Raw genomic sequence first — 19,713 nt, 5'->3', positions numbered from 1 at the left:
CTCCTTCTGCAGCCTGCATGAGATCCTGCAGCTTTAGCGGGGGACAGACGGGTGTCACAGGGCAGGTTTGGGGTGGGATGTGGGGCAGAAACCCTCCCATAGCTGTGCCAGGAGCTTGGGGCTGATGCTGTGGTCCCCTGCAGTGTCCAGTGAGCAGGTACAGGGGCGGGTTGTGCTAGGGTGGTGCTGCGATTGCTGCCCTGCAAAGCCACTCAGCTGCACCGTGGGGCTGGGTGGGCAATGGTGGGGATGGGGTCCCCACCACAAGGCTCACACAGAGCATTGACATCAGCCCCTTCCCCATGCGTTTCACGGGGCCGCGCTGTTGCCGGTTGTTCCTGAAGGGAGGAAGCGTGTGGCTGTGAGCCCTTCCTCCCCATCAGCCTCCCCCTGCACCACCTGGGGCTGCCTGGCGCCAGGGATGTGGTGACGTGGTCTCTGTCCCTGTCCCCTCCCGCGTGGGCAGGTCCGTTGGTGGCACTGGGGTGGCCGTGGGAAGGAGGAACAGGGCTCTTCCCACATCCCGCTCAGCCACAGTCATCTCTGCTGCCACCCCTGAGTCACAGCGGGGACAGTGAGGTGGCCGGGTATGGCCACAGCATGGAGGGCTTTGGGGTGCTCAAAGGCAGCAGCAAAGCTATGTCCCCGTGTCCCCATCCTGCCCGGTGTGAATGGTACCCGTGGGGTGCTGCCCGTCCCCATCCCGGCTCCCCCCAGCGCGCTGCTTGGCTGGCGGTGCCTCCCAGGGGCTCTACGCCCTCCTCACACACTTCCTGCCGTCTGTTTCCAATTCCTCCTGGCGTCTGCTCCTCCCTGCTTGCTTCCAATTAAAAAAAGGGGGAAAAAATATCCCAGGCATCTTCTCGGCGCGCGGCTCCCAAAGGCTCCAGTGAGCTGGGGCTGTGCGGGAGGGGATGGTGGGTGCCGGCGTTGCTCCACATCCCTTTTGGTGCCCTTTTGTGTGGGGAGCATCCTGCAATATCCCTGCGCCCAGGTCTTTCTCTTGTGACCCTTTCTGTCTGCTCCACTGATAGGGTTTGGTACCCACGCAATTAGGAAGTGTGGGGAGCTCGGGGTGTGTGAGGACATGTCCCTGTGAATGATTCCACATATGGATGCTATTCCCAGGGGAGCAGAGCGGATGTCATGCACGGGGTTCATGGGGCTGGTGCCGGCAGGGCTGTACCCATTCATGTCCTCAAAGCCTGACCGTGTCCCTTTCTGCTGTCCCTTAGGAGTGACCCCTTGTGACACCGGTGGGATCCCAAGTGCAGCGCATCGCTGTGAGCACAGCCTGGCTCTGTCTCGGCCGCCCCGGCGCAGCCCCCATCCCACTGCGGCGATGCCCATCCTCAAGCAGCTCGTGTCCAACTCTGCCCACTCCAAGCGGCGCTCCCGGGCGGACCTGACGGCCGAGATGATCAGCGCGCCGCTGGGCGACTTCCGCCACACCATGCACGTGGGGAGAGCAGGGGATGCCTTTGGGGACACCTCCTTCCTCACCAGCAAGGCCGGGGAGCCGGGGATGGAGATGGGTGAGGAGCCGGGAGCCTCCAAGCCCAGCCTCCTGTCCCGCCGCTTCCGCAGCAGCAAGCGCTCGCAGTCGGTGACGCGCGGTGACCGCCGGGACATGCTGGGCTCGCTGCGGGACTCGGCGCTCTTTGTGAAGAACGCGGTGTCCCTGCCCCAGCTCAACGAGAAGGACGTGGACCGGAGCGCGGGGCAGCTGCCCAAGAGCCTCTCCTCCAGCCCCGTCAAGAAGCTGCCCGAGGAGGGGAGTCCTGAAGAGCAGCAGCGCCCAAATGGGGCGGCCGCGGGGCCGCTGAGCCCCGGCTTGGACGAGCGCGACTTCGGGGACATCACAGAGCTGCCCGTGGTGGTGGCCAAGAGCGGGGCGGGCATGAAGCACGCTGAGTCCATCATGTCCTTCCACATCGACCTGGGGCCCTCCATGCTCGGCGACATCCTGAGCATCATGGATAAGGAGCAGTGGGAGCAGGATGAAGACCCTGAGGCAGAGGAGAGCCGTGAGGAGGAGGAGGATGAGGATGAGGATGCTGCCACCCTGCCTGGCTCCCCGGCAGCGTTCTCAATGAGCCAGAGCCCGTCCCGCGGCGTTCGCTGCCCCCCCAGGGACAGCAGTTCGGGGCCAGAGGAGCGCAGCCCCATCCCTGTGCCCCTGAGCCAGCGGGGGGGCCCCCCAAAACGCCCAGACAAGGAGTTCTCGTTCGCTGATGAAGATGATGATGAGATCAGAGTATAAGCGGCGGGCGCTGAGAGCTCTGGTTCTCATCTGCAGTGGTTGGACACGGGGCTGAATGTCCCGGTGCTGCACCGGGTGGCACTGGGGGGACTCAACTCATGCCTCTTTCCCTCTCCCCATCCCAGCAGGACAGTGCTCAGCTCCTGGGAATGGGGACACCGACACCCCCCGGGAGCTCCGGCACATCCCGGGAGGGGAAAGCAGACTCTGTTTCAGTTCTTGCTGTTGGACTTTGGATATTAGCTTTTCTTCTGCCCCCTCTTGCCCATGTAAAGCTATATAGGGCCGGCCAAGGCGAGGCTTCCAAGTTTTAGCCCCTTTAGTAATATATCTATTTTTTTCCACCGTACAGTTTTTACTGCTCTCTGATTTGTACTTAACTTTCCTTACTCTCGCTTTTGGTTTTAACGGAGGGGAGGTTTCCTGTGAGGAAGGACTTGGCTTGGGAGCTCAGACAAGGCTCTGACTCCCTGGGTTTCTTGGGGACTTTTGCCAGACCAAGAGCCTCCAGGCCTGTGCTGTGATGGGAGCTCGCTCCCCATCCCTCGGACAGATGGATGGATGGATGGGTCCATTCCGGATGCTTGACACTACAAATGAGGGGATGCCCCTGGCCATCCCTGCCACCGGCTGCTCCCAGGGATGCTGATGGGAGCATGGGTCTGTCCCCCATGTGCCAGGCTGAGCCCTGAGGTGTCCGTGCTGGGCAGCCACTGTTGTGGCATTGCTCTGCCTGGGCAGTGCTGACACTGGCCTGGCGCAGGCGGTTCAGGAGCAGGTTTTAGACCATGTGTGTACAAATGCAAAGAATAAAAGGAACCGGTAGTGACCGCAGTGCCCTGAGTTCCTGGGGGGGGGGGGGGGATGTGTTGGACCCTGCTGCATGCGGGGACCCGGCTTTGTGCTGTCACCATCCCCAGGCCCTGTCCTGCTGCTCCCACCATCCCTGGCTGGATCCTGCCTGGCAGATTGCCCCTGGCCGGTGGTGTGGCCCCTGCGGAGGCCGGGCTTTATCTGCCCTGTGGTGGGAGGAAGTGGGCGAGCTCCCACTGACCGGATCTGGCTCTAGGCTGGGACCCTCTGGCCAGGCTGGATCCTGCCAAGGGATGGCTCTGCCAAGATGCTGCTCTGCTCCTGCAGCCCCATTCCCTGCCAGCCAGGGAGCGATGGCCGAGCAGGACTGGCTGTCCCGGCTGCTCCCATCCCATGGCTCTGCCTCTGCGGCAAGCAGGGTTCCCTCACTAGAGGTGGATGGGGAGGATGGATCTTGCCCTTGATGCCCCAGTGCTCCCGGTGGGCTCTCCCCTGGTGAGGCCGGTGGGAGCGGGTGAGTGCTGTGCTGCAGTGGGGACACAATGGGGTCCTGTGCGTGTGCCAGGGCCGATGCAATGCCCCGCGGTGTGGGACATTGGGCTATTGTCTGGGATGGGAGAACAACAGCAGCTGCTCTGAGCTCACCGGGCTGCCTCTGCCCCGGTCCCTGCAGCACAGCCCCAGTGCCCTGTGCCAGCATCCCCTACCCTGAGCTGATGGTGCTGGTCCCTGCATCTGTGAGGCCACCGGGCTGCTGGGGGGGACCTGGCTCTGGTCCCGTACGGATGCTCTCATGCAAAGCAATGGGGCAGGGTAGGTCACTGGGGTTTGAACCCTGTACTCCCTGGTGGTGCAGGGAGGGGAGAGGCCCCCGGGTGACCCAGCACCGGCCGCCTGCGACTGTCACTTGGCAATGGTGATCTCTGTGACGCCTGTCAGCTCCAGCCTCCCGCTCGGCAGCACTGCGCTGCCGCGAGCCGACGGGGCAGAAGAGCCCTCTGTGAGACTGTTACACCAGGAATGGGTTCCTCCTGTGAGGGTGCTGAGGCGCTGGCCCAGGGTGCCCAGAGAAGCTGTGGCTGCCCCATCCCTGGCAGTGTTCAAGGCCAGGTTGGACCCAGGGGCTTGGAGCAAGCTGCTCCAGTGGAAGGTGTCCCTGCCCGTGGCAGGGGTTGGGAATGGATGAGCTTTAAGGTCCCTTCAACACAAACCAGGCTGATTCTATACCACAGCCCCACGCAATGGGGCCAGTGCCATGGGTCCTGGTTACAGTGCCAGCAGTACCTGCTGCATGGGAGCACTGAGCTGCACCCGCAGCCTCCCGAACCCCTCCATCTGCACAGCACAGGATGGACATCTCAGTGCGGGACCCCGTGCGTGCGTGAGCTGTGATTGCTTGGTGCGGGTCGGTGCACAGCCCGCCCCGGCAGCACTGCTCCAGTGCATTTATAGCTACTGACAGAATGGGAGCAGGTCTCCATCCCCGGTGTGTCGGGCCATGGCACTCCGGGCGTGTGTCAGGATGCTCATGGCTGCGGGATGGAGAAGGGACGGAGCATCAGGTTAAACCTGGGGGCTGAGGGGTCTTTTCTGGCTGGCACCAAGAAGCGGTGCAGCCCCATGGTCATGCCCAGCATGTGCTGCCGCAGCTGGGTGTGGGGCAGCCTGGCAGTGGGGACCGAAGGTGACCTGTTTGTCCCCATGGTACAGACGGTGATGTGGGGCTGCCCTGCAGGCACCAGGCCCTGGGGACAGTGCTGCTGTGCACCCAGTGATGCTCAAACACAGGATCCATCTCTCACTGTTTGCGCATTTGGTTCCAGCTCTCCGGCCGTGTCTGGCTCTGCTGGATGCCGAGCAGCATTCCCGGTGGGAGGGGGTTAACCTGGCCCCTGGTGCTCCTGGGGAGATGGGGAGCAGCTGCTCTGCCCCGGCGCTGGGGCTGGAGGAGAAGCAGATGTCGGTGCGGAGGCAATTACAGGGATGCGCTGGGGCCGGGGCTGAGCTCCCTGCACCACCAATCCCGGTGCAAATTGACATCAGATGTGGGCAGCTTCTCCCTCTAAAGCAGCGCCCCGGGCTGCTGCAGGGGTTGGGTTTGCTCTGGTTTGGGGAGGAGGAGGGGTTCTCAGTGCTGCTGGGGCCCAGGCTGGCTGCAGTGTGGTGAATCCCCTGGGATATTGATCCTTTCCTTGGGTATCCCCACTCTCAGCCCCTTTGCAGGCCTGGAGGTGCCCCTTGCCAGAGCAGGGGTGATGCAGGGGCTGGTGTGGAGAAGATCAGGTTTGAGTTGGAGGCTGATGTGGAGCAGCAGCGAGGAGCTCAGCCCCTGCTGTTCCCACATATGGACAGTAAGTCTGGGACAGGGTCCTGCCGCATCCTTGGAGGGTGTTGGGGTTCTTCTCCTTGCTGCTTGTCCTTTCTGGGCTCCTGCCTGAGGCCAGGCTGGCTCCAGGCATTGTCTCCTTAGGGATGCATCCAGCACAGTGCTGTGAGGGCTGAGATGCTCCTGTCCTCAATGGCACCAGCACTGGGGCTGGTGGGGGAAGATCTCCCTGCTCTGCCTTCCCCACAGAGCTGGGGGCAGCCGTCTGTACCTTCTCCCACCAAGGGCTGTGCACCAAGGGTGAGTGCTGGGAAGGGATGGGATGGGACCAGCATCACCCTGCAAGATCCTGGGGACACCGGGATGGGCCCCTTTTCACTCCAGCCCATGCCCTTGTCAGGTTTCTCCCTGGCTTTACAACCAGTGCGTTGGCAGGGTTTGCCCTAGATGCTAGCACTGCTCAGAGCCCATCATCCTCCCAGCCCTTGGGATGGGTGCTCCCACCCCTTTGGCACTGGGGAGGGCTCGAGCCTCTCCAGGGCAACCAGACCTTGTCAGTTCCTTGTGGACCAAGCCCTGTGCACCCAGTGGGTGCTGCACATCCCCTCCCCATGGGAAAGCTCCTCCTTGAGTGCTCCAAGCCAGGAGGCGCAGGATGGGGGATCCTGGGTGCAGGCAGGGCAGCAATGGGTGCTGTGGGGCACAGGGAGGTGTGACAGAGGGTGCATGGGGTGGCCCGGTGTGTGCTGCCCCTTCCAGCCCGCTGGTGGGGTGAGGACCCTGGTGTGCGGGCTCCGCACCAAGGGCGACGGCTGCGGCTTCCTGCACGAGTGTGACCAGAGCAGGATGCCCGAGCGCTGTTTCTGCTCCACGTTCAGTAGGTGCAGGAGCCTCTCCCTCCCCAGCACCCGAGTCCCGCAGGCCTGGCCTCCAGCAAGTGCTTGATGCCACCTCCTGTCTGCGGGGAGAAATGCCCCAGAGCCTGGGTGCTCCTGGGGCATCCCGGTTCCTCCACCCAGCCCATCCCTGAGTGATTTCCATTGTGTTGGATTGAGCGTTGTCCTGCTCTTTGCTCCTGCAGGTGAGTGCAGCAACAAGGACTGCCCCCTCCTGCACGCTGATGCCAGCATCGTGGGCTGCCCCTCGTACGACCGTGGCTTCTGCAGGCAGGGTGAGCTGCTGGGATGGGTGCTGGGTGATGGGGGCTGCCTGTCTGCTACCCACCTAGATGGGAACCTCTCCTTTGCATGGCAGGTCCCCTGTGCAAGTACAAGCACACGCGGAGGGTGATGTGTGCCAACTACCTCGTGGGCTTCTGCCCAAAAGGACCCAACTGCAGATTCATGCAGTAAGTAGTGGGCACGCTGGGGGGGAAAACCCATCCCTGTGGGGCTGCAGAGGTGGCCGTGGCCCCTGCAGTGTCTGGGTTAAGGACAACGGTGTTTGGGGTCTTTATCTGAACTAACTGAGCCCCTCTGGTCTCTCCCCATGTCCATCCTGAGCTGATGACCACATGGTTTGCAGTGGGTGGGCAGGGGATGCTCCAGTCCCTATGGGAAGCCACAGAGGAATCCGGAGGTACCACTTGCTGTGTCCCAAGGAGTAACTGCCTGTTCTATCCCTCTGCAGCCTCAAGGCTGGGTTGATGATGAGCAGCACAGACCCATCTAAGGTGATGCAGTGAAGTCCTTTTCTCCAATGCCTCTACCCATCAGGGTGATGCAGAGCTGCCTCTGCCCCACACCTCTTGGCAGCTGCTGCCCCACAAGCTCCCGCAACTGTCCCATTTCCTCCAGGGAGCTGGCTGTCCTTGGGGGCTGGTACAGCTGGACCTGGCCGCCAGCAAGGAGACTGGATGCAAGGATGTGCTGCCCATCGAGCCCCCTCTAAAAGTCTAAAAAGACTGGCGCTACCCAGCACCCGGCAGTGCAGCCATGGGACATCAATAGCTGCTCCGCGGGCACACAGACCCTGCCTGAACAAGGCACTGGCTTAAAGGTGAGTGGTGTTGGGACTGCGAGCAATGGCTCACCTTGGAGGGAGGGTGAAGGGAAACGATGTGAGAATGAACATGTGGTAACGTGGCACTGGGTTGATGCAGCACAAACCTGGTGCCTGCCTCTCCCCGTCACCCCAGTGCAGGCAGAAAGATCACAGCTCCAGTAACTGTGGGAAGACTCAGCTGGAAATCCTGCTGGGGAAGTGACTCAAGTGCTTCAGCACAGACATAGAAGGAGGACACAGCAGAGCAGGATGGAGCCAGCGAGGCAGCTGCTGGACTAGAAAAGCCAGTTGGGCTTGGTTTTGTCCAGCACCAGCACGAGAGAAATCACAGCTTCCTTAATGCAACCAAACCTGGGCTCTTCACAGCTGCCCCGTGCCCTCCTGCACAGGCAGCCACAGGTTTGATGGGTGTGGGAGCAGCCCACGTGGGGCTCTGGCAGATGGGGGTGTGGGGATGCCAACCCCTGGGAAGGGGGCAAAAGCACCACGTTTGAGAACACACAGGACCAAGCAGGAAAGGCGAAGCTGCACAAGCTTTTATTGCTGCTGAGAGGGAGGGCGTTAGTGGTGAACCCCCCTGACACAGCTGACACAATACAACTGCCCCACTCTGAATAAAGAGGTTGGATCTTTCTAACTTGGCTTTTGTTTTATGCCCTTCATGCCTGGAGCATGAGCAACCCTTTCCCAGACATGTTTGGCAACGGGGCAGGCTACAACCAGCACTCTGCTAACTGTCCTCATCGGCCTGATGCAGACACGGGTTTGCCCTTTGGGCACAACAGCTCATCCAATGGATTTTTTTCTTCCCTTCCTCCAGCAATAGGGCGCTGTGGTCCGAGTGCTGCTGCTCTCATGGCTTCCCCTCAGAGCCTGGCAGTGGCACCAGTGCTGTGCTGACAGTGAAGCAGGGCTGGGGGGGGGTCTTTGTGGAAGGAAAGAACCCCCCTTCTCCTGTTCAACCCCATCAGGGTAAGTAAAAGATGGGCTCTAACTTAAAGGGAACAGTTACTCTGGCCACAGCCCATCGCAAACCTTACATCACTCTGACTACAACATACAGGTTCATTAATGTATAGCAGCAGCCCAGGAGTTGTCCTGTGCCTGGTGTTCCACAGCAAGATTTAGGCTTCTGCAGACTACAGGAGCTCTGTTGCACCCTGCCCTCCCAGGGTGGCTCTGACGCTTTCCTCTTTCAGTACTAAAAGCTGCCCGCACCACACAGCAGTGACTGCAGGCACTGTCAGCATCCTCCCTCTGCCTACAAGGAAGTAACTGAAAAGCAGCCCCTCTGCAATGGAAGAACCCAACTCTGACCTCTGCTGATTTGAGTCCCTGCTGGGACACTGGGTCTGAGCAATTCTGCTGGCTCCCAGAAGAGATTCCTGACCATTCCTTGGGTGCTCTTCCAGCTGCTTCAGTGGTATTTACGCCAGCGATAATGCTCTGGGAACACAAGAGGACAGTGTTAGCACAGTGCTCTGGGACTGCAAGAGTGCAAGTCCTGCAGGGGAAACTACGAACACAGGCCAGTGAATCCCTTCTCAGTTATGAGTAAAACCAGTGAATGGGTGTTTAAATGTTGGAGCATCCCTTCTGCTGTGTGCAGGGCTCCTGATGGTTCCTGGACCTCCCCAGGGAGAAGCTGTGAATCAGGAACTGGTTTCACCACCTTTATTAGCTAATTCCTCTGCCCACCTAAGCCAGGTCAGAATATTGCTGTCTGAGCTCTGATTTTAATCTTAACTGTGCAGTAATTATTTCAGAGCCTGAATTAACATGAATGGCAAATACTTTGCTGCTGCTGCAAAAGTGAGAAGTCCTGAAACAAGACTGGTACCAAGAAGGGAATCTTACTGATGTGCTGATAGTTCCACACATAGCTGAGGAGGCAGTACCCAGCCAGCAGCATGGAGATCCCGGCTGGTCCACCCTTCTTCACGTTGATGTATTTGTTGTAGTAGCTGTTCCAGGCTGTTGGAACAGAAAGGTGAGGGTCAGATCACATGCAGGTCTTATGAGTTCACTGGTTTCCATGTCACTTCCCAAAGCCAAATGGTTGGGTCTGGTTATTCACTTCTGTAAGGATCCAGGCTGGCCACCTGGACCAGGCTGTAGCAGGTAAATGGGATAGCTCTGCCCCAGGGGCAGGAATTCAGGCTCACCTCTCTGTGCTCCTCCAAGCAGTGCCTGGGGGGAGAAGTCTCTGGTGGTCACCCACAGGGGTAGCTCCCCCAGCCTCACGTCCATCAGCCGCCTTTCCAGGAGGGGACCTGTGCAAGGAGAGTGGTCAGAGGCAGGGAATGAGGGACTTGGGAAGGGAGAGGGAATCATCTCTCCCACAAAGGGAGTTGCTTCACCAGCTCAAACACGCAAAAGCCTGACTCAAACCTGAATACAAGTGGCACCCTTTGGGTTTGCAGGCTGCAGGGTTGGACACCTGAACCTCCATGGACCATTCCTGGATCCCTTTCCAGATAAGCCCAGTGTTTCCCACCCCTCCTCTCGCAGTCACATCAGCCAGTTGAGCCTGGCAATGCAGGGAATCAGCAGCAGACACTTATGTTTCCTGCATTACCTTGCTGCCCCTTGGAGAAATTGCCCGTTGGTGTCTTCATTGTGATCCCCACATCCTCATGCAAAAGCTTCCCTGGAAAAATCCCCAGCCTATCATAATTAGGATGCAAGTCTGGAAACCACTCCAAGCCCAGGGCCCCTGCCCGTGTGCTCCTACCAGGAGGCTGGGGCAAGCAGATGGGATGGCTTTGGGAAGTGTGGAGCATGGGCTGGTGCAGCGCCAGCTCAGCATCCCTCCTTGCACTCAGGATGGGCTCAGACACCATCTGCTGCTTGCTCTCACTAAGCTTGTGTGTGCTGGTTAGGTAAGTTTTGGATGTCTCTTCGCTGTGACCTCCAAGAGCCTCCGTCACGGATAGATGGAGGTTCTTGCTGTGCAGAGCAGGAATAGGGGCTTTCTGCCCCACACCAGTCTCTGGGTGCCCCCGCTTCTCTTCCATCCCGGTTTTGCCCGTTCCCTCCTGCAGCACAAGGTCACCGGGGCTGCTGCTGCCGTTGGCTCCGGGGGCAGCCCCAAGCACGGGCGGTTTCGTTGCCTTTAAGCTGCCCTTTTTCCCCTCTGAGCTCGCAGGCGCCTTCCCCGCAGCTCCAAGGCCGCGCGTCTCCATCTGCGCGCTTCCAGCACCGGTCATTGCCTCCTGCGGGCCAGGCCCCGGCGCCGCTGCCCCGGCCGAGGCTGCTCCCCTGCCGCCGGCCCCGCTCTTCCCCCGCACCACGCGGGCGCGGTGCTTCTCGATCACGATTTCCGCGCCGTTCCTCAGCGTTTCGGGCACGTCCTGCACCTCCTCGGGGGGCAGATCCAGCCACCTGGCCACCTCCTGCACCGCGGCCTCCGCCGCCCGCTCCGCGCCGGGGACGAACCCTCCGCCCTGCCCTGCCGCCGCCGCCGCCTTCCCCTCGCTGGGGCTCGGCGGGCTCTTGCCGCTCTTACCGGCCGCCCCGGGGCCGGCTCGCTCCGTGCTCCCGGCGCTGCTAACGGCGGGGCCAAGGGCCCTGCTCGGCGCGGCCTTGCAGTACGGGAGGTGTGAGCGGAGCCGCTTGAAGGGCTTGTGGCAGTGCGGGCAGAGCTCCTGCCCCGGCGGGGCCGCGGACATGGCGGCGGTACCCCCCCAGCCCCGTTACCGGGGTTCCCTTTCCCGTTCAGGCGTCGCCGCCGCCACCCCCGACCGGGGCCTGGCCCGCGCTCCGCGCGCAAGCTGTGACGCCACAGGGGGGCGTGCCCGCGCCCCGGGGGAGGGCACTGCACATGCGCAGGAGGCGGCAGACGCCGGAAGCGGCGGTTGGAGCCGGGTGGGGGACGCCTCGGCTCAGCGGTGGGCGGCGGACAGGGAGCAGGCCGGGGCCAGGCCGCACCGAGCGGGGACCGAGCTACGCTCCCACCGTCCCGTCCCGTCCCGCCTCGCACAGACCAGCCCGGCCCGCCATGAGCTGCCGGCAGCCGAGCGAGCGGGGAGCGAGACAGAGGTGAGGCGGGGGAGCGCGGCCTCCGGGGCACGGAGCGGGATTCAGGGGGATGTGGCTTGTGCTGCCCCTGCGGTGCATTGAGTAAGGGAGCTGCGAAGGGGATGGGGGGGGGAAAAGAGGGGAGCGGCCTCTTTTGCTGCAGAAGGGGTTAAACGGAAGCTGGGATGTGGTGGTGAATGCTAAAGGGGTAGCCCCGGGTCGGGGTTGGCTGCGCCTGGGAGATCAAAGAGAAGGCGGAGGGTATGGGGGGCCTCGAGGTGTGTGCTTGGTGGGGAAGGGGAGGAGGTAAGTCCTGTCTGGGTAGGAGAGAAGCAGGAGGGACTGTGGAGCATGTAGGAGCTGGGCCCCCTGTGGCAGGGCTGGCCGAGGAGAATGGAGGTGTGAAGAGAAGGAGGGATCTGGAGCCGATGCAAGGGGGGAAATTCTCTTCCTAGGAGAGGGAGAGGCCTATGGGTGGGCAGCGGGTGAGGGGGCTGTGGGCACCCAGGGCTGGGGAGTGAGGGAGGCAGCTCCTGCTCTGTAGGCGTGGAGCAAACACTGGCAGCTGAGTCTGCTGCGGGAGCTTGTCTGTAAGAGAAGATGCGGTTATAAATACCTCACTTGAGGCTGTTTTGACTCATTTGAGTGTGTATTCAATTTTAGGCACTGAAACTGCTCTATCTGTTATTTTGGATAGTGCTCAGCATGCTGAGGTCCTGGTTGACTTGTGATATTTGTAGAGTGGGAAACATCATCTGATATTAGTACTGAAATATTGTGGGCACTGAGGGACCTTGCTTTGCACAATTCTGGGTCACTGTTTGAATCAGCTGCCATGAAGTTATGATGTTATGAGAGAATGGCAAATCCATGGGATGTGGGGAAGGATTTGTCTTCTGTGAGGTGTTTTCTAACAAAGCTTCCTTTCCACATGGAAAATACTGTTGCAACTTGACTTCACATACTATTAGAACAAAGAGACTAAACTCACCTCAGGCACTAACTGCAGGCTTATGCAAGCAAGGCGAACATAACTGGGTGTTCATTGACTGCGTGGTTACTGCTGCTCTTCCAGGTGCTGTTCTCAGCCTGTCAGATGTCATTCAGAGTCTCAGGGTTATTTTTAGACCTGACTGAGTATTGAGAGCAGTTGCAAGGCTGAGAATTGTCAAATGGGTTTATTTAGGAAGCTGCTCAGCACTGGGTTCAGTGGCAGGTCTGAGTCCTTGTCCCTTGAACTGATAGAAAACATCAGCCTGGCTGCTTTGAGAGAAACGTGATTATTTCCTCTCTGTTCTGTAGACAGCAGCTAAGAAGAGACTGTGAAAGTCCACAGCATGTCAGAGGTTTAGATACAGCATTAATTTGCAAGTTTTACCCTTAATTTTGAGTTGCCTTCAGAGAACAAAGCAGAAGGTGTATAAATAAGCTGCTAATGCTGTTTTTTCTCCTTTCCCCCGAACATTCTTCAGGAAGAGGAGGCGGAATGGCAGTGAAGATGATGGTCACATTCCCCAGACAAAGCGTAGTACCAGGAATACTGTCCTTCAAGACTCTTGGGACACTGAGGTGAGAGCCTTCTCGGGCAAAGTCAGTTCCCTTTGATGCTGAAGTTGAATAACAGGTGGAATATTCTGTGAAATTCTATTCGTGGAGGATGAAAACACTTTGTGTGTGTGAGCTCATGAGGCTCAACTCTGTTACTGACTTAAAAGGCTGAAATCTGTAAAGCGTGGTTTGGAAATCAGCGTTTTCCAGGGAATCTGGTTACCTGGGGCCTGAATATTGCTGTTACTGTGTTTCAAACACTGATTCATACCACCCAAGTGAAGATACAAGAAAAGCATTTGCTGCCACTTCTGGTTTTGCTCTCTGAAAGGAAGTGTGATGTATCCAGCACCGAGGAGGTGGCTGGGGTGGATGACTCTGTGTGGTTACTTGGCCTGGCCGTCTACTCTTACGACTATGCAGTTACGCACAGTAACATAATTATTTGTGGTAGAAGGTCAAAAAGCATCCAAATCGTGCTGGTTGCAGGAGTTCTTATCTGATGGTTAGAAAATGCTCTGCTGGAGCTCAGCAGTTGAAGCAGGACTTGATCATTCACAGCTAAAACACTCAAACTGCTGGGTTTCTGCTTGTGTTTGCTGTGATCTTTTGCTGGAGGTGGGATAAGTTGTCTCTTTTTCTCTCGCTGCTGTCATGTCAGGTGTTCTGGGATGGTGCATTTGCTATTTATGAGATTTCTTTTTATATGAAATGCTGATTTCCAAACTGCTGCCAGATTTCCTGAGTTGGTGTCTGTATTAATCATCTGAAACTTCACTGTGTGCATTTCTCATTAGCAACGTGGTTCTGTTACAAAATGCTTATGAAGGAGAGTGTGGAGCAGAGGCTCCCTCCTGCTTTGTGTTAACAAAATTGATTTCTTGCAAGGTTTTTGAAACATCCTTGTAGATTTTTGTAGCCTTTTCACTGCAGATTGACTATAACGATTCATTATGAACTGTTGCACTTACAGTGAACTATTAACTATACTATGCACAAAATAGCGTATGTATAATGGAAATAGTTATATGCCTTTGAGCAACATATCTTTTATTATTGTTTCAAATGTATATTCACATTTAAAATGGCAAGAGCTCTGTATCCCACCATTCCCTTTTTTGAGGGAGAATTTTAATCCATACACCTTTACAAGTAGCTGATGGGACAGTCACTGGCATTGTGTGGAAAATGCTCCAAGAGCTGAGATATTCATGAGGAAGCAATTTGTTGTGCTGAAAACTGTTCCTGGTTCCTGTATTGCTGTTCAGGCAGCAGTAGAACTTGCTGGAATGAGGTCGTTTTGCTTTTTGGGTATAACGGGTAGAACCATCCATAGCTGCTTTGCCATCTGACACTGACTCACTTGTCCAACAGGTTAAACACCTCTCCGTGTGTAGAGTAGTTAATGGCTTTGTGGCGGGAGGAGGAAGAATTTAGTGTGGAACAAGGGATTGGAGTAGGAGTAATGAAATTAAGACTATCAGGAAAAGCCTTTCATGGTGAGTGGCAGAAGCACCTTTGCTTGTCATTTAAACACTTGGCGTTTGACTGGGCAAAGCCATTGAAATGCAGAACTGTCAATAAATAGCCTTGTAGTAGCCCTGCAGGAATGGGTGACCTTAACTGTGTCCTGAACGGCTGTTTTGTTTGGGTGTCTGCAGCAAACAGCATGGGCATGGCCCGCCTGCCCCGCCACCCCAAGGTCAGTGCCCAGGCTAACACCAGGCTCCTGCTTTCTGCATGCACTTGCCTTGTGGAAGTCTGTTTTTAACATATTAAACCCCCATGTGCAGGCAAGGAGAAGCTCTAACTGTTGGTGCTGAACACAGGTTTCAGCGTGCCCTTTCTCTAGGGAGCAAAGCTCACAGTGTTGCTACTGATGAACAGAGCTTGTTTTATTTTGGCTTGTTTTCTTGCACTGTAGGATCAGCACATTGAGCATGCCCAGACGTTCAAGCCAGGAGATTAAATCAGTATTAGTTGAATGTCTCTTAAAGGACTTCCTGTGCCAAATGAAGGCATTCATGTGCTTACAGTGCACAAGTGCTTCCGATTGATGGCACTTTGGAATTCTTGGCCATTTGTAATGCTTTTATTTAGTTTCCTGATACTTTGCCATTAGCAAAGACAGCTCTTGGTGATTAAAAATCATCACAGGCTTTGGGATATTGAGCTAGGAGGGAAAGTGTGTGTGCAGGAGCAGTTTGTAACTTCAAAGGGAAGAGCAGATAAGTGCTTTTCATCTGAGGGCATACCCACACCTGCTATTGTGAAACATGAGCTGAAGTACCAATTCCTTTTGTTTCCCTTTGGTTGGAAATTCACTGTTTTACAGTGTGGATTACTGAGAACATAAAGCTCAGTATGAAATGAGGCAACGTGATACTGGAACTGCACTTGGATTTTGTCAGGATCTTTTCCCATTTTATTTTTACTGACAGCGGTAGGTATAGGATGAAGGGAGGTATTTTTCTTCATGGCAGTTCAAACGGGCTGTTGTGTGGTGTTATCCCTCAGTCCCTCCCTTTGAGCCCTGGGTCTCACATGAGCTGGATTCAATGCAAAAGGACATGGCTGGTTTCTCCCACTAGACTGTTCCTTCACCCAGGGGAGATGGGATCCTTCAGTCTGCCTTTTACAGGAGGGAAATTGAGGTTCTCTTCCATCTCGATCAGTATTGCTCTTGGCACATTGCTGTAATGAAGTGCATCTCCTGGAACAAACCACCCCTGAGTGACAGCCACCCTGAGGATGACAGTAAACCTCTGCTCTGCCACTCAGTCTGTGAGCTGGCACACGATGAAACACTGCACTAGAACTAGAGCAGGCGTTAAACATTAGCGAGGCAGAGCCTTTGCCACCGCATTTTGCTTCCTGCTCAGCCTGTCCCGTTTACCAGGAGGTCAGCTCTGCTGTGATTCCTGCTGCTTGGGTATACATTCAACAAAAGCCCTTCCTTGCTGGGTGTAAGTCAGGCCAGGCAGTTGTAGTGGATCCTCTGCGGGGCTGCCATGGGATAATGCACAACCCAAGGAATCACCGCTGCAGGGCCCTTTGCTCTGATTTTCCCTGGGAAGGGAGTGTGCAGTGTTCTGGGTAAATCCCTTCCTGCATAACTTCTGTAAAACCCGATTTCTTGTGGTTCCTCTTTGTTGTGCTGACCTATGATGGGATTCTCCAGTGCTCAGCACCACTGCTGTGGTACGGGTGGAGATCGCTGACGCACAGCAGCGCCGCTGCTCCCACGTCACAGGATTTGTCTCTGCCACTCCACAGTGACACGATTGAGGTCTTGAATTCAGACTGAAGCCAGATAATGCCTCTGTTAAACTCATCTTGAAAGATCTGGAGAGCAGCAGGGTCTGAATGGCTGTTACTGAAGTTCCTGTCACAGTGAGATGCTGCGTCACAGATCACGTTAATAGATTTAACAGGACATTTGTTTGGAAGTGATTTAAAACTTCTGTAGCTACTCAGTGTGATGTTAAGAGAGGCTCATCAGTCAGGTAAACCTCAAAGATGCCCTTTTGATACTTAAAGTACTTATAAACCTTCACTGGGCTCCTTTCCTTTGCCCTTTTGCTTTGTTTCATTGTGTAGATGCCTGTCATTGCTGATATGATGACTATAAGGATTCTTTTTTTGTCTAATTGTAGTCCAAATGCGTTACAGAATGTGCACCACAGCCTGGGGAAATGGTAGGTCCCTGACATGGTTTGGGCAATAAATGGGCTTCACTGTGCTAGTGAACATTTGCATTAGAGAAATGGAAATAAAGAGGGTCTGACAAAGCACATCTGTCAACAGCCTTAGGTGCAGGAAGCACGTCCCAGGACACAATTTCGGCTTTAAAAAGATGAGAGATGCATAAAATAATCATTGCTAACTGCTCTAAAATGTTTGTTGAGATGTGAAACTTCGGGAGTCAGTAATACCAGGTTCTCATTTCAATTTTTACCTTGATTTGCAGAAGGTGGCTGTAACGAAAAACAGTAACGAACAGAGACTAAAAGGCAACAAAGTGTCCTGTGCGGTGGGTTTCTCTCCAAGGCTGCTGTGACTTGTCCAGCCTAACAGCGTTGCATTCAGTACCTGTGCTTCTATGCAAAACGGGATGGTCTAGCAAGCACCATGTCCTGCCTCCTCTCTGTCCTTCTGGGGTTCTCTCCCTCTCTAGTGTTAGCAGTGTTAGGAAGAGGAGCTGCTGCTTCCTCAAGGGTGACTTCACCCGTGTGTTGCTGTCTTCTCCTTGCTGGAGCAAGCCTGAGTGCTGTTGTCTTGCTTGCTGCACTGCCACAGAACTGAAGCATTTTTGGTGCTTAACGAAACAAGGACATTTAGAAGGTTGGATTGTCATGATGTGGAATCAGTGCCCTGGGGTTTCCAGTGGCAAATCCTCATTCAGTGCCTTCCTAGGCAATTCTCACTGCTCATTGACAGACATGGTGGGTGCTGTTCGCACCATCCTTCAGATATATCTGCAGTGAGGCCTCCTGGATGTGGTGCTGAGTCTTAAATGGCTGTGGACTTCTTCAAATTGGTCTTCCTCTGCTGTGGCCACCGAGCTTTGAATTCTGTGGTTTTAGTTTAATACTTAAAATATGGGGGTGTTACTTAGCTGCTCTCACTTCTGCTGGCTGCTTTTATGAATTTACTTCTTCTGGGATGGTGGTGTAGCCATTCTCTCTTCTTTAAGCACCTAAATATTTCCAACGTTGTCTTGAACAGCCTATTGCACAGTAATGAAACATTTCATCTGTAACTAATGGAACCTTTCATTAGCAGCCCTTAAAACAGTGTAAGCCAAAGAGTTTTATGTCTTTGAAACGCTGAAAATGATGGTTAGGGCTCTTCCAGTCATTACCATGAAGTGTGATGCTGGCAAACGAGCCCTGTCCTCTCTGTGAGCTAAATCATGACTTCTCTTTTCTGCATGTGGAAGTTTTTGATGCTCTTCTGCTGTCCTGTCAAGTAAATCATTATGGAAAATTACTGGGACTACACTGCTGACCCAGTGCTTAACTGGGAAAAGTTGTGTGTATGTCAAGGTGTTCAAAGACTTAAAATGGGAATTGTGCTGCTTTTAACAGCCTCTTGCTTTGGATGCTTCAGATCTCATTTTAGAAAGATTTGACTTGTAAGAAACTGCTTTGCATGGTGCTTACCTAAAGTGTCTGCTAGAAGAGAAGAGCACAGCTCTCCCCTGCCCTGTCTGCCTTCACTGCCACCTGCAGCTCAGCAGGAATGTGCTTTATTTCCCAATTCTCGGATGAACTCAGCAAACTTCACTAGTGCTAACGTGGGTCGTGGGGGCAGAGCTGGTGGGTCTAACACTGAAAGATGAAATCCAATGCACCAGAGGTCAGTGAACCTCCAGGTGAAAGTTTGCTCATCCCTTCAGCTCTGCAGAGCTTTCCATGGGTTGGCAGTATCAGAAGTGATGAATGCCAAGGAAGTACTTGGTGGATTTATGTCACTCCATCAGGCTGAATGTGAGCCTGAAATATGAAAGGGAGGGACTTACTGTAAAGATGATTTGCTTATCTAAGGTGTCTCCTGTTATGGACAGGAGAGAAAACAGTGTGATTCTGCCATTAACCTTCTCTTTGTCTCAGTCTTCCAGCAGCGATAGCGGCAGCAGCAGCAGCAGCAGCTGTAGTAGCAGTAGCATCAACAGCCCTGACAGAGCATGCGGTGCAGAAACCAGCCTAAACCCTGTCATTGCGGGATCCAGCCCTGTCTCCTCTCAGTCCTTCCATGAGCAGTCTGCACTAAGCCAAGGTCCTTACTTCCACATCAACCAGATCCTGAAGGAGGCACACTTTCACAGCCTACAGAGCCGGGGACGCCTTCCCACATGATGAACCAGCAGCTCCCTGCCTTCTGTGAAGGGACAGCACTGTGTAGATTTGATATTTCAACTCAAAAGTTTGTTAAAAATGGAATTGCACAAAATGCCTGTTGCCTTTTCAGTCTATATTTGAAATAACAGGTTACACAGGCAATTGTTTACTTGTGGTTTGCTGCACTATTGCAATGCAAAAGGGGCTTTTAAGCAATTTTTATAGGATTCATTTTTGGGGTGGTTTTAAAGTACTTGTCAAGAGGAGACTTGAGGAATCCACATTTGTGTTATAGGATTGCAAAATGTCCAGTTCCAATCGACTGCCTAATCTGTTTGTTAGCAGTTTATTGCTTTCTGTAAAGTTCTTTCCAGCGTTCATCTTCAGTTTTATAAGTCTTTTTTAATTTCAATAAACTAGTAAAAAATTTATTTGGCAACATAATTCCTTTGAGCATTGATAGTCACTGAGACAGGAAGAATAGGTGCTACCACTGGAATCCCTGAGGACTGCTCCAGTGGCAAACTTCCCACCTAGCTCAGTGCAGGGCGACCTTTATCTTGATTGAGCTTTACTGCTGCAGTACTGAAATGTGAGACTAGAAGCAGGGTTTAGAAGCAGGAAGGTTCAGGCAGCTGGAGCTGCAGTGCCAGGCACCTGCTGGGTTCATACTGGAGCAGACTGGTGGTACCTGATGGCAAGAGGAGTCTGATGTTGCTCCAGTGCCCGTTTCTAGCTGTGAAATGTTTTGTTTTCTGTTAGTGTGTAGGTTGTTTTGGGGTTTTTTTCTTTAATTTGATTTTAAGGCTAGCAACTTCAAAGGAACAGGAGGTGAAAGAGCAGCTGCAGCCAGAGGGCACGGACATCCCTGACCCGCGCCTGGTTCACGTGGCACA

At 54.9% G+C, this 19,713-nt stretch overlaps 3 protein-coding genes across 6 annotated transcripts; 2 read left to right on the top strand and 1 right to left on the bottom strand.

Annotated features, from left to right (window-relative positions):
- Positions 1–1,342: 1,342 nt before the first annotated feature.
- Positions 1,343–2,263, top strand: CDC42EP4 (CDC42 effector protein 4; the record flags this gene model as incomplete). The annotated part of the gene is made up of 1 exon (XM_080629092.1): positions 1,343–2,263. One exon carries the CDS (start codon positions 1,343–1,345, stop codon positions 2,261–2,263), a length of 921 nt encoding a protein of 306 aa, XP_080485218.1.
- Positions 2,264–7,965: 5,702 nt separating this feature from the next.
- MTNAP1 (mitochondrial nucleoid associated protein 1) lies at positions 7,966–11,198 on the bottom strand. 2 transcript variants are annotated; one of them, XM_080629190.1, is made up of 4 exons: positions 9,985–11,198; positions 9,572–9,679; positions 9,264–9,380; positions 7,966–8,852 (listed from the first exon to the last, which is right to left on the bottom strand). In XM_080629190.1, the coding sequence occupies exons 1-4, from the start codon at positions 11,075–11,077 to the stop codon at positions 8,824–8,826; spliced, it is 1,347 nt and encodes a 448-aa protein (XP_080485316.1). In that variant the 5' UTR covers positions 11,078–11,198; the 3' UTR covers positions 7,966–8,823. The 2 variants fall into 2 exon arrangements, with proteins under 2 accessions (XP_080485316.1, XP_080485315.1); XM_080629189.1 differs by lacking the exon at positions 7,966–8,852 and having other exon boundaries at positions 8,929–9,380.
- Positions 11,199–11,261: 63 nt separating this feature from the next.
- On the top strand, positions 11,262–19,687 carry VCF1 (VCP nuclear cofactor family member 1). Of its 3 annotated transcripts, XM_080629191.1 has the most exons (5): positions 11,262–11,447; positions 12,899–12,995; positions 16,631–16,672; positions 16,945–17,007; positions 18,590–19,687. In XM_080629191.1, exons 1-5 carry the CDS (start codon positions 11,407–11,409, stop codon positions 18,833–18,835), a joined length of 489 nt encoding a protein of 162 aa, XP_080485317.1. In that variant the 5' UTR covers positions 11,262–11,406; the 3' UTR covers positions 18,836–19,687. The 3 variants fall into 3 exon arrangements, with proteins under 3 accessions (XP_080485317.1, XP_080485318.1, XP_080485319.1); XM_080629192.1 differs by lacking the exon at positions 16,631–16,672; XM_080629193.1 differs by lacking the exons at positions 16,631–16,672; positions 16,945–17,007.
- Positions 19,688–19,713: the final 26 nt, after the last annotated feature.

This window comes from Psittacula echo (genome assembly GCF_963264785.1).
Source record: "Psittacula echo genome assembly, chromosome: 14".
Taxonomy (NCBI): Eukaryota; Metazoa; Chordata; class Aves; order Psittaciformes; family Psittacidae; genus Psittacula; species Psittacula echo.
The sequence above is the reverse complement of the archived record's forward strand: the minus strand, read 5'-3'. Positions and strand labels throughout refer to the sequence as shown.

Bases quoted from the DNA above. Each gene is read 5' to 3' on its own strand.
- MTNAP1 (XM_080629189.1), bottom strand. From the start codon at position 11,077: ATGTCCGCGGCCCCGCCGGGGCAGGAGCTCTGCCCGCACTGCCACAAG. The intron at 9,680-9,984 runs GTAATGCAGGAA...CTCCTTGCACAG, and splicing joins TTTCTCCAAGGGGCAGCAAG to GTCCCCTCCTGGAAAGGCGG. The intron at 9,381-9,571 runs GTGAGCCTGAAT...CTGTTCCAACAG, and splicing joins GCTTGGAGGAGCACAGAGAG to CCTGGAACAGCTACTACAAC.
- VCF1 (XM_080629191.1), top strand. From the start codon at position 11,407: ATGAGCTGCCGGCAGCCGAGCGAGCGGGGAGCGAGACAGAG. The intron at 16,673-16,944 runs GTAGGTCCCTGA...CTTGATTTGCAG, and splicing joins CACCACAGCCTGGGGAAATG to AAGGTGGCTGTAACGAAAAA. The intron at 17,008-18,589 runs GTGGGTTTCTCT...TCTTTGTCTCAG, and splicing joins GCAACAAAGTGTCCTGTGCG to TCTTCCAGCAGCGATAGCGG.